Source organism: Spinacia oleracea, chromosome 1, assembly GCF_020520425.1.
Source record: "Spinacia oleracea cultivar Varoflay chromosome 1, BTI_SOV_V1, whole genome shotgun sequence".
Lineage (NCBI taxonomy): Eukaryota > Viridiplantae > Streptophyta > Magnoliopsida > Caryophyllales > Amaranthaceae > Spinacia > Spinacia oleracea.
The window spans coordinates 56562149-56575783 of NC_079487.1; the positions used below are offsets into that span (position 1 = coordinate 56562149).

At 35.9% G+C, this 13635-nt stretch overlaps 2 protein-coding genes across 2 annotated transcripts; one reads left to right on the forward strand and one right to left on the reverse strand.

The window, feature by feature from the left end:
- The first annotated feature begins 1056 nt into the window (after positions 1-1056).
- Positions 1057-5166, forward strand: LOC110800928 (uncharacterized). The gene is made up of 5 exons (XM_022006249.2): positions 1057-1601; positions 1693-3014; positions 3837-4259; positions 4351-4589; positions 4675-5166. The coding sequence occupies exons 1-5, from the start codon at positions 1468-1470 to the stop codon at positions 4936-4938; spliced, it is 2382 nt and encodes a 793-aa protein (XP_021861941.1). The 5' UTR covers positions 1057-1467; the 3' UTR covers positions 4939-5166.
- Positions 5167-5668: 502 nt separating this feature from the next.
- Positions 5669-7792, reverse strand: LOC110800929 (protein FEZ-like). The gene is made up of 3 exons (XM_022006251.2): positions 7229-7792; positions 6802-7103; positions 5669-6650 (listed from the first exon to the last, which is right to left on the reverse strand). Exons 1-3 carry the CDS (start codon positions 7404-7406, stop codon positions 5973-5975), a joined length of 1158 nt encoding a protein of 385 aa, XP_021861943.1. The 5' UTR covers positions 7407-7792; the 3' UTR covers positions 5669-5972.
- Between the last annotated feature and the right edge of the window lie 5843 nt (positions 7793-13635).

The window sequence follows — 13635 nt, forward strand, 5'->3', positions numbered from 1 at the left end:
TTTGACAAGGCCCAAGGTCTTATAACTCCTTCATTTTGAATAGGATTTGGGCTTATGATAAGTTTATGAAAATCTTATTCCAAAAGGCCCATACAATCATGTAACGTGCTTGATCCAAATCATAATTTATAAGACTAATTTTGACTTTGTAAGGACGTATCATTGATAACAAGCTAACAAGGGTATTCTAAGCATACGTGATCATGTTTAAGTAACTTGGGTCAACATTTACATGTGTTGTGCCCAAGAACTTTGAGTTCGTGAATTGATATCATTCAAGCTATGTTATCCTAGAGCCTGAAGGAAAGCACTAAAACATTGTGGCGCGTGCAGGTTTGTTGCTCGCGCGAGGATCGGTGGGATCCACCGCAGAACTCGGCAGTTTCTTTAGATGCTGACAGTGCATGCTAGGATCAATATTGAAACAAACAGTTAAAGAGCTGCTATTAATACAATTAAATTCAATCCTTCTAACGATGTACAACTACATGTTAAAGACGTATCGGGATGCGAATGTGACTAAATAAGTGTCCAGTCTATTGGAAAGCTTCTTCTTTATGAAAGTTACTATTATAAACATGTTCTGCTTCGGATGATCTTTTTAGTCAGTCGAGGTTTGTTATTCAGCTAATCAGAGTGCATTTTTGACAAGTGGGTTATAATTTCATCATTGGACCTTCCGACACAGGGCGAGGGTCAAATGTAACTTCTACAGAACATGACTCGGCCCGAACCCGACATGTACCTGAAATGGAAAAATAATCTGACACGATCAGACCAAAAACCAACACGACCTAAACTCAGGTGACAAAATGACCCAATCCGAACTGATCATAATCCGAGACCCGAGGTGACCGATCCAAACTCGAATAAATGTTTTGATAGCTCTAAGTACAGATATATTTTTAGAAACCCAAAAAAAAAAAAAAAAAATTGTTCGAGTCTCCGTGTGGAAAACAATTGTTAAACCCCCCAGTTGAAGCAAAACATACTTGTAAAGTCTAAACACCGAGCGTGTGACTGTGACCGACTGAAGCAGATCAATAGAAAATGTGAATCACATATAAATTCCTTGTAATTATGTGCAGTTCTTCTTCTAAGACTGTTTCCTAAATCCTACTCACTAAAAATGGACCTTTCAACTAAACAACCCCTAAAATTCCTCTAAAAACCCTTTCACATCACAAATTACCTCCTTACTCTATGTTTGCTCACAAGTTCTTTTCTTCCACCCCTATGTTTTTAGGTCATTTTTCTAATTTTCCTTCTCTTAATTTTCTCATTTTTCTCACCTGAATTTTTCTAATTTTTTTTTACTCATAGGTAGAAGTTTAAATTTTAATGGTGGGTCTGAAGAATTAGATTCAAAAACAGCAAATTTATACAATTCCTCTGTTTTCTTGCCGTCTCCCCTGTTTTTTGGGTTTAATTTTGAATTGAAACAGAGTTTTGTTAATTGAATTTAGAATGATGAGTGTTCAAAAGTTGCTTTTACATGAAACCCATTTTGTTTTTCTATTTAGAAAAATGTGTTTGTTATTCAGGGTTTTGTGGGCGTGTTTCTTCACTATGTTTGGTTTCACAAGACAATATCTTTTCAGGTAACTTTTCTGTGTTTTTTTGTTCATTCATATAATTGATGAATCAATTTGAATGATAATTTGAATTTTTGCAATTCTTTTATTGTTACAGATTCATAACCCAGAAAAAGAATTCCAATTTCAAGCTGATTCAACCACAAGAAGATTACCAGAATAATGGAAATATGATTGAACTGGAGGATAAAAATGATGAAAATGAAGTTGAGGAGGAGGAGGAGGAGGAGGAATCAGACCCAATTCTCAGGTTTCGCTTTCCGACTTTTGAGGAATTTCTTCAAAATAATGATAATAATAATGATGTTCAATCTACTAGTCATTCAATATCATGTGAAAATTCAGATGATAAAGATGTTCATATTGAGACTGAGGATGATTGTTTGGGTTCCGAAATCGATACCATCGCGAAATCTTCTCAAGAATTTTTACTTGTTGAAGAGATTTCTAAGCGTGAATTTAGTTCAGAAAGTAATCTTTTTGAAAATGCGAACAGTGGGAATATCTTTGATGAGTTTCTTCGTAGTAAAACTGTTAATATAAAGGAGAATTCGGATGAAATGAAAGTTGAAAATGTGGTAGAATTGAGTGAACAGGTGAACGATTCGACGATTAATGAAGATAGGGTGAATAATGGTAATGAGTTTCCTAGTAATGATGAGTTCTTGTTGAATGGTTCGACGAATAATGAAGGTGTCATGAGAAATGGCAGTGATCTTCCTAGTGAGGACGAGTCTCTAGTGTCGGATACAGAATCAGATACAATGGCTCCGAGCAGTGAGTCCAGCTTTAGGAGTTCGTTTATCGATTCACTTAGTGATGGGTTCTTGTCTGATATTGATTTTGAGAGGGCGTTTGAGGTTGATACTTCGACGGAATTTGGTTGGAATGAGGTCAATTTAACAAAGGAGGCCTTAGAAAAACAAGATTTTGAATTGCAGAATTTGAACAAAGGATATGAAGCTGATGATTTTGAAGATGAGGATGAGGATGAGGATATATTAGAAGAGCTCAAGAAATTGGAATCCAATTTAGAAGGTGAAAATCGTGATACCGACAAAGAACATAAAGCAAACATGGAAACTAAAGTTGAAAACGAACAAAATGAAGAAAAACAAAGTTCAGGAGAGCAGTTATCTTCAGATTCTGATGAGCAAAATGGGCTTGAAACACAGTGGGAGCATCAGGATTTAGTTGAACAGTTAAAAATGGAGATTAAGAAGGTCCGAGCTATAGGGCTTCCAACTATCTTAGAGGAATCTGAGTCTCCAAAAATTATGGATGATTTGAAGCCTTGGAAGATTCAGGAGAAGTATAAACTAGGAGGTACATTTGATGAACTGCACATGTTCTACAAGAGCTACAAAGAGAGAATGAGGAAATTGGATATCCTCAACTACCAAAAGATGTATGCAATTGGTAAGTTAATTTATCATTTCTTCATTGTTAAGTACTTGGTATTTTACTTGTTAAATCCTACCTACATTATAATATGTACTTTCGTCAACTTAAGCATGATTTAATCATTTTAAAGGTTGTCCCTTCACGCATTTGGCCCTTTGTTGTGGCTCTATTTTGGAGGTAGCCGACAAAATATAAGTTAGCTAAGAGATATAGATATGGGATGGCGATCATAATTTAGACCCATGAGCTGTTCAGAAAACAGATTGAATGTCACACTCTACCATATTTTAAATTACTTATTCTTGAAGTTCAGTTGTCTAAACAAGTTGAATTGTCTTGCTGATTATGCAGTACACCTGAAATGGTACGCAATGAGAATATATATTGGTGATGTGGAAATATTATCTGTTTCTGGAAGTCTACCAACTTATTGTTGTCATCTCATTTCTTGTGTGTGTTTTGAATTTTTCTGAAAGAGTGATGCTTATGAATATCAATGATTGTGTATCTTATCAGATCATCCCATATTCGGAGATGTTTGCATTAGTTGTGTATTTCTGTATATATATTCGATTTTGACAAGATACCTACTGCATGCTGCATATGAATTCATTTTACTGGATTGAGAAAATCTGTCTGCTAGATAAATAGTTCAGTAACAAAACTATTTTAGCTTACTTTTTCTATTCAACCTTTTGGACAAACTTTGATAAAGTATATGATCACGATTTCAATTATGGCTTTCTTTTCAACCCACAATCGCATTATTGAAAAAAGTACAAGTCCCTTGGACCACATAATTTTAATGGAACACTAATAATCTTAACATATATCCAGGTTTTCTTCGGCTGAAAGACCCACTTAAATCATTTTCGAAGAACAAAATATCAACTCCGGCATTGGCAACAATTGTTTCCCTTGATTGCTGGCCTTGTAAGCCAAAATCAACAATAGAAATCAACCAGCCAATAATGAAGAAATTCAGCAGGGAATTGGAGAGCGACCTGGAGATGGTGTATGTAGGTCAGATGTGTCTTTCATGGGAATTCCTTCGGTGGCAATATGGTAAAGCCTTGGACTTGTGGGAAACTGATCCACATGGAAAGCACCGATACAATGAAGTTGCAGATAAATTTCAGACTTTTCAAGTTCTACTCACCAGGTTCTTAGAAGATGAGCGTTTTCAAGGTCCAAGGGTGCAAAATTATGTCAAGAATCGATGTGTTCAACGGAATCTTCTCCAAGTTCCTCTCATTCGAGGTCACACCTCTTTTTGTCAATAATGTCACTCGTAAAGCAACAAGACTAAAACCAATTCTCATAAGACTAATTCCACTTGTCAATATTGCAGATGATAATACGAGGGATAGAAAGAAAGAAAGAAAAATGGTAAGCAGTAAAGATGCCATGACGAGTTTACAGCTTGTGGAGACCATTGAAGAATCAATTCGTATATTGTGGCGCTTCATCAAAGCAGACAAAGATACAAGATATGTAACTCTGTTGAAATGTGGAAGGAGCTCTACTTCTGAACTCCAAAACCCAGCAGATGCCAGTCTCTTAGGAGATATTCAATCCAGTCTTCAAAAGGTGTTAACTGTACCTTGTTAAATTGTTGATGTTGTCAAGTTATCCATCCTAAGTGTTTTCTATTGAACTTGGATTATATTTGCAGAAAGAAAAGAAGCTCAAAGACCTTTACAGGAGCGGGAAGTGCGTACTGAAAAAATTCCAAAAGCATCAACAAGAAGAAGGTTCAGATAATGTTTTATTTTTCTTTTCACAGGTGGATTTGAGACTCGTTTCAAGAGTATTGTGCATGCCAAGAATAACTACGGAGCAATTAGTTTGGTGCAATGATAAACTCAACAACATTCACTTAGCCGGCAGAAAACTGCACGTAGAGTCCTCACTAGTTATGCTATTTCCTTGTTCATAGTAGTAAATCCAGTGATACATAGAATATTGTTGGTTTAGCCATATAGAGATTCTTGTATAGTTAGAATGTGAATAAAAAAGGAGTTTTTTTTTTTGACCTTTGAAATACAAATGTGAACAAAAAGATGTACAGTAATTTGAATCTTTTTGGGCGCATAGGAAAGTTTGTGAGTGATAGTTAAACTAATCTACATATTCTAAATAATAATGCTCACTTTGATCCTTTAAAGTTGCACAACTTGGGGCGCCATGATTTATTTGCTCAAGTATTTTGAATGTCAAAGCTACTGTTTGTTGTATATATCTGACAAAGTGACAATAATATTTTCTTGACTGGTGGAGAGCAATTCTTCAGACAACATTGTTTTGGTATTTTTCTTGATCAATTTAGAGGAGGCATGCAGTGTTGTATACTTCGCTGTACACGCTGAATTGCTGTGCAATTGTTCAACAGATTTTTTATTCTATTTACCGTAGGAACTGCAGCATGTTGTGATGTGTATAATTGCAGCATGTTGTAACAGAACAAGTGAAGATATCAGCAAGACGATTGATTAGAGGATCTGGTTTATTGATAATTTGATTTCCATTAACACAAAGTAGAGGGAAAGCATGATCACAAAATCAGGGAGTGTTGAAGGAAAAATGAAAATTATATGGAGGATCAAGGATTTCAATGATTCTCTAATTTAAGTTCCTACAAACGAATTTTGTGTCAGTATTGAGGATTCTGAAATGATTGAATGTAGTTTAAGGCATGCCCTTCTTCTCAAATTAAAGTGGTTTTCCACAAGAAGAGCAACAGAAAAGATTACATTAGTTTTTTCCTTTCCGGACACAAATTTTACTCCCAAAATCGAGGCTCGAGAGACTCGTAGAAAATTGGTGTCAAGAAAGCTACAACTTGTGAATATGAATTTTAACATGAAAAGTTAACTTTAAACTAAAGCACTAAACTGCACTCTAAGAAGTACTATCTCCTACAGCTGATCTGATTTAAGCACATAGAAGAAGCTATTGAAAAGCTTATCTAGTCTACCTATAGCATTTGTTTGAGGAATAACTCGTGGATAACTCGCTAGGACAAGGAGCAGAGTCCCATGACAGAGTCGCTGAGTTTGAGACAGAAGAAGGAAAACTGAATGGAAAACCAAGGGATCTGATGTTGTTCCACTGTTGATTTTGGCTCTTCCTAAACCCTAAATGTTCATCTGCTTCAATAATATTCTGGGATAAACTCATAGGAAAACCATTATACAGCTGCTGTGACTGTGACCCACCAAAGTCTATAGTGTCTGTGATTTTAACAACATCTGAGGTGAAAGCAGGGGTAAGATTCAAGAGCATAGCAGAAACTTCTGATGTTGGAAAGATCAAGTTATTTTGGAGGTCTGTGAAGGAGGTAGGGATTGTAGACACTTTAGAGACCGTTGGGTTAGTAATCGGCTTATATTGGTCAAGGGTTGAGAAACTGACAGGAGAAGTAGTATTCTGTAAGTCATTGTTGTTGCAGACTTGTATGGATGAATTTGCTGCTTCCGTCGTGCATGATATATTATCCGGGCTAAATTGAGAGCCAATGAAATTTGGAGCTTGGTTGAACATGTCACATGCTGCAGTAGTTTCTGGTAATGCAGATACCCAAGAGTGGGAAAGAGCTCTTTGTGCCATGGTGTTTGTCTTCTTGAATATTCTACAGATTGCCCATGAATCCTGCATGTCCAAATAAACTGTTAGTAAACCCATCTGTATTCTGTTGATTGTTGTTTATTACACGGAAAACCCTTAAACGCCTTAGAAAACTAAGTCATATAATATCTTCATGCAAGTGAGGAAAACAAGAAGGAAAGACAGATAGGCTTACATTTGCAGGGAAACTTCTGTCGAAAAGCTTCTTAGTTGGAGCAGCATCAGATAACGAGGGTAAACGAAACTCATGCATCATCCAGTCAGTTTTCATCCCTTTAGCAGCTCTTCCTCTGTAGAACACAAGAGACTTCTTCAACCCAATGCACTTGGCACTATCAGATGAATATATTGGCCTGTCAGTCCCAGTCGCCTTCCAGAAACCAGCACACGTTACCCTATTAGGCCTCGAGCTGTTTCTGTATTTCCGGTCTCTTGGACAGTAGAAATACCACTCTTTTTCTCCATTAGATGCCAACTCTGGTAACATAAACATACACATATATCATAATCATAATCATATAAGATATATGCATGGTTCTTCTATGAAAAAACAATATCAAGTACAGTACATAATAGTAGAAGATAGTAGGGTTTTTACTTACTAGGAAGATCCCAAGGATCATATTTATAGATGTCAACTTGCTTAATAAGCTCAATAGGTAAAGATTGCTGGAGTATCTTCCTTTTAAGGTAGAAACCAACAAGCTCTTCATCTGTCGGGTGAAATCGAAACCCTGGCAATATAACATCATCAACCTTATCTACCTCATTTTTCTCCATTTCTGTTTTTCTATAGCCTAAAAAGTTGTTTAAAAACACAATCACAAAAGAAAAGACAGAAAAGTGGTTTTAACCAGAAATAGCATTCCTTAAAATGAAGCCATAAGTAGAAAAGTATTACAAATAGGAAGACAAACAACTTTTGAAACTAACTCTTAGAACTCCTCAACTTTGTGAAAGATTAGTGTGTCGTACAGTTTACACACAATACAAAGACATTGAAATGCTTGCTGTAAGGGGGCTCTGAATGCAACGCCTCGGCCGCTGTTTGTGGTTAAGTCTTCACTGAAAACTGTGTTATGTGTTGATTACGACAACGCACGAGGAGGGGAGTTTGGTTACACTCAACTCAAGTGAAATGGACTTTAAATAAGCTACACAGAAACAGAACCACTATTGCTTCAATTCAACTTGCTGCTTTCTGTAATCACTAATAAATTAAATTTAAATATCCAACATTTAAACTTGGAATAACTCACCAATTATACCCCAAGTTACATGATTAAGTTGTGTCCCGAATCAACTTTTTAATTACGTTTATAACATTTTTATTTTATAATATCACCGGATTTAATAGCCTCAAACTCTACAATATGTTTACCAACTCTACTGGAGTAACTCGTGGAATTTTCAATTTCAAACTATTTTATTTCTTTGGTAAAAATGATTTACAAGGGCAATATAATTATAAATTAAGGGTGTGAGAATTGCACCTAAAACTATACTACCCAAGCCCTAAGTCAATCACTACACTAAGACCTCGTTGGTCTTTAACATTTCTTTTTCTATTCTCACTTATAGTTTCCCTGTATTGATGTCCAAATTTTATAAAACAACACTGACCAATGCCCTGTTATAGGCTATTAATGTGTAGTTGTGTACCTTCTAAACAAATTAAAAAAGGCTATTAATGCATCCCAAGCAGACCTAAACCTAACTCTTATACGGTGTACAAGAAGTAACATGATTAAACTTGTGTCTCGTCTCTTCAAAAAAAAAAAAAAAAAAAAATTATTAATAATTTAAGAAATGCAAAGGATTCAGTGCAGTTCAATAAAGACCCTTTGAGAACAGTAATCATATTTTAATAATTTAAGCTTAGGTGTTCCTTGATCCAAAATTTCTATTCCATTCCTTAGAAAGCTTCTATTCTTACCTCTTCCCCTTTTCCCAGATACTGTAGTTTTAAGTTTGACTTGTCAGAGAAAAACAATTTGCTAAATATGGGGATTCCTTCTTTATTTTTATTTTTTTCTTTAATTATTGGGGGCATTGATTATATTAGTGGGTCATTAACCACGTAACACGATACATAATTTGAATTGAGGGACCTCTATTTCAGGGCTTCACTATATTTACGAAGTACTCCTTCCGTCTCTTTTTGTTCTTTACGTTTTCCTTTTTTAGTATTTTAAAATATTCTTTACATTTCCTTTTATATTATCACATACATGACTTAGTATTTACAAACTTTTCTATAAGGCGGTCTTACACAAAAGACCATCTTGGTATCATATAAGTTAAGCAATAGAACCAATTAGTTAAGCACTTGAACTAATTAGTTAAGCACTGAAACCAATTAGTTAATCAAAGGAATTAATTAGTTAAGCAATTGAATCAATTAATTAAGCAAGGTAACCAATTAGTTAAGAAATAGAACCAATTAGTAAAGTAACCAAAGTGGTCTTTCCGATAAGGCGGTCTTACACAAAAGTTGCCGCTTAGTATTCTATCAAAATTTGTGCCCAATTATTATTTTAACCAAATTTATTGGGTCATTTAATCTCTCACATTTTTCCATTGGAACATTAAATTTTTCTCATTTCCCAATATCAGAATTTTGATAAAAGTGAAAACATTATAAATAAACGTAATTTATCTTGTTTAAATAAAAAAATTGAGGAATCTCGATGCAAATTAATTAATCGTTAAAACGCGTGAAAAATACCAAACGTAAAGAACAAAAGGAGACAGAGGGGTCGGAGTACTATTGTTTTGTTTTTTTTAAACGTGGAAGGAAAAAGTTCATTAAAATAAAACCACAAGTCATATAAAATTAAAAATTCTCTAAATAAGAATAAGAGAGAAAAAAAAATTTCAGAAATAAGTAAATACTAGTATGTGCCCGTGCTATTGCACGGGTACCTATAAAAAGTACGGAGTATAAAAAAACTCTTAAACGACTATGTTAATTACAATGTTTATTACTTCCTATGTTCTTATTTATATGACACAATGAGGTTTTAGACACTATTCACACAAACACCTTTGACTTCCTTTTGTGGTTTATACATAAGAAAAAACATAGTCGTGTGGGGTCTTATTAGATTCGTATCAGTAAATATTATTTAAATATCCACTTTTTATAATTTTTTCCGATCCACAATTAGAGATATTAATGTTTGAAATCGTGCATTGGCAAACGTGTCTAAATAATTGTGTCATTTAAAAAAGAATGGAGGAAGTATTTAGCAATACCAAAACATTTCTAAATATTATATTTCCCTTATTCAAAACATAAAACCAGAAATAAGAAACTAAAATAGTATCCAAAATTAAGTTATAGATTCATGAGAGTCTAAAAATGTGTGAACATATTGTCTATCTCCTCTAGCCAGAATAATCCTGATCCGCAAATCTCGATATTCACATTGGTCACACGGCCCGCAACATGGTTCGAGCATTCCGAAACATCGCAGCACATAGATTTACACTTTCGAGCATTTTTGTATTCCTTCTATCAATATTATGGGGCTTATCATAGAAGATTCAGAATCATCTATCACATGCATGCGATTTTGTACTTTATTATCAATGTCTTAAATGTACAATTACGCTAACTTTCGCAAGTTTCTTGGCTCTGGAGACCCAATTTTATGATAATTAAAATCACTTTGCGGAAGACATAGGGGCCTCTACCGTCATTAACGGTGTTGTCAATTATTTCTACCTCCCATAGACGTGAATGCCAACAAAGAATTGAATGTTCGAGCTTTATCTCTCAAATGGTGATTCGACAAAAAGGGACTTGAATACCTTCATTTTATTTCTCATTACCTTTTACATTATTTGAATACCTTAATACCACCACTTACCCATTTGTATTTTTATTTTAATAAAATTAACCCACCCTCTTTAAACTTTGTGTCGGTCAAGTGCACCATTTATTATATATGGATGGAGTATGTTATTTTTTCTAATTATATCAACCACACGTTACTATAATCCCTTCATCCCAAACTAAGGCAGATTTACTAATGTTTAGTTGGCTATGATATTAATGATCATGTTTAAGTTAGGCTTAAATGTTTCTTCGAGAATAATGCAGCCATTTAACAAAATTAAAAAGGAAGCAATGGCAAGAGATGCAGTGATCAACAAAGTGGAAACTACTTCAAATACATCTCAAATATTTTTTGGTACGATAGTTAGGATGTCATTCAAGTTTCAAAGGACTCGAATGTGGCAAAAGGCTTTTCTTCGAAGGCAAAAGACTTTATTCCTTTTGTTGTTAGCGGTCCAACAGTGAATAATCTGATTACCATTGTTGAAATGGAAGATGGAGATATAACCAACAATTAATTCTCCCAAGTGTCTTAGTAGTGTTTCATATATCTTTTGGCTTATATAGATAACCAGGATTTTTGTGGCCTCGAGGTTTATCTAGGTTATTGGGATACTTTGTAGAAGGGAGGTATGATCTTATCGTTATTTAATTTGGTTTACCAGAAGGGAAGTTGGTTTTGTACCGAACCTACCTTAATGTTTTGTTAATATAATCGTCTTTTCATGTGTTAAAAAATATATGTGGTATTGTAGACACCTACTTTTGTCCCCATTCCCGAAAGGGAAGGTTCGATGATGAGAGCATAAATCTCCACTTGGCAACGCATCTCCTATAAAATAACGAAGGAAGTTGGTTTTGTACCGAACCTACCTTAATGTTTTGTTAATATAATCGTCTTTTCATGTGTTAAAAAATATATGTGGTATTGTAGACACCTACTTTTGTCCCCATTCCCGAAAGGGAAGGTTCGATGATGAGAGCATAAATCTCCACTTGGCAACGCATCTCCTATAAAATAACGAATCTCAATCATCCTTTTCATTTCGTTATTTAATTTGGTTCACCAGAAGGGAAGTTGGTTTTGTACCGAACCTACCTTAATGTTTTGTTAATATAATCGTCTTTTCATGTGTTAAAAAATATATGTGGTATTGTAGACACCTACTTTTATCCCCATTCCCGAAAGGGAAGGTTCGATGATGAGAGCATAAATCTCCACTTGGCAACGCATCTCCTATAAAATAACGAATCTCAATCACCCTTTTCATTTCGACCAAAACTGCTATTTATAGAAACCTTCTAAAAATAGTAACTGCTGTAACGGGTAGTTGCTAAAAGTGGTAAGACATAAAAGATAGAAGCCTTTCAGAATTAGGTGTTGCACTTCGACATAAATCCTAAAAGAGATAGAATTTGCAAGAGGAATCCTATTCCTAGTATAATTCAAAGATAAGAGTTACGTATTAATTAAAATTCTAACGAGCCTAGAGTTCTTAACGGGCCCAGACGCATTCCGTCATAAAGTTAATACGCGCTAAAAGACTCGGATAAGTCTCAAAGACTCCGTATTCCACGAGTCCAAATCTGACAAGGAAATTCGGCCCAGACCCTATTTTCAACGCCTGGCTCTGGGCGCCGAAATCTTTAACGCCCAGCCCTGGGCGCTGAAATTACCTGGGTACATGTTCTCTCCTAATTCTTCTTGGATTAGTGCTCTAAAATTCTATCTTTCCAAGAACTCTTCCCTATAAATACAGCCCCAAATTCGACGTGAAAAGAACACACAACACACAATTCATATTCTGAGTATTGACTCCAAACCCCTAGCCTAAGCCTCACGCTGCGAAATTGATCCCGCGTTTTGTCGCAATCGATCCAAAAATCGAACAGAACATATCATGTCCCTGTAGCTGAAGAATTAAGCCCGGAAACTTGAGATTCGTCAAATAAAAGGAGAAATAGCAAAGCCAAAGTGGTCAGTTTTCTGAGAACCGTGACGCACCTCTCAAGGGTGTGTCGTAATGTGTCCCTTCGCATGATTTAATCGCTTTCCTAGCCCTTTTATAAAAAATTAGTTAAACTATAAATCTGATTGTTCTATCACGCTTAATAAAGATAATATCTTGGGAAATTGAACTATCATGCTAGGTCCCTTCAATCAATCTAAACAAGATAATCACGATCGATCTAGTATTATGTGTTGCACATTGTTAAAATCAATTCAGATTAGTTTAATAGTTAACGCATGTCCCTTCAATTATTTATGGTGAGCTAGTAAGGATATCCTACCTCTGGAGTTATCGAAGAGCGAGTACTCCTCTCGGTAGTTACAGTCCCCCGAACCCTCAATCTCTACCTTGCGGGTGTACGTTGAGAGATCCCCACACCAGGGATCACAAGGGAACATATGGCCGTCGTGGTCAAACATAATTGCACTCCCTTTATGTCACGATAACCGGGCTTTGTCAGTTTTTCTCATTGTCGTTAAAAACTGAATGGCGACTCCTATATTACTAGTCAATTGGGTGTAAACTCACAGGAAATCCAATTACACTTGATTTGACAAAAAGAAACGTCACGCCCACGAGGGACAAGGTCACGCATTAGCCTCGTGCTTTTTCGACCCCCTCACAGTGGCGACTCCACTGGGGATAGTGAAGGAAATACTCGTGCTCGTAGGTAATCAAAATAGCCGAAGGTTGAAACGATCCTACCCCGCGTTTATTTCCCCATCAAGTTGGGACGACCTGAAAATCAGCATATTAATGTGAACGGACAGAACCGCATAACGAATCTTGGCTCCCTTGGATGTTTCATCTCGGGAGTTGGGACTAAGGATACCCATCGCCAACCGGGGGGTGTATACGCTTCGAATGTTGTCCACTCGGCACTTTCGCTAGTATTACACCCGTCCCAAACCCAATCGTTCGCCCACTAGGTCCCCTCATTGGTGCATGCCCCCTTGGCTTACATCGTCATTGGCCTCTTGGGCGAAATTCGTCTGTTAAAGGCACTACCTCGACCAGGGCATGTGTTGGATCTACGATAGAAGCGGTACCAAGCCGGCGCAAATTCTACCCATAGAAGCCTATCATAAACTACATGACATATTATTATTTTGCCTCATGATGTAATGTTAGTTATGTGTAGCGAATTATGTGA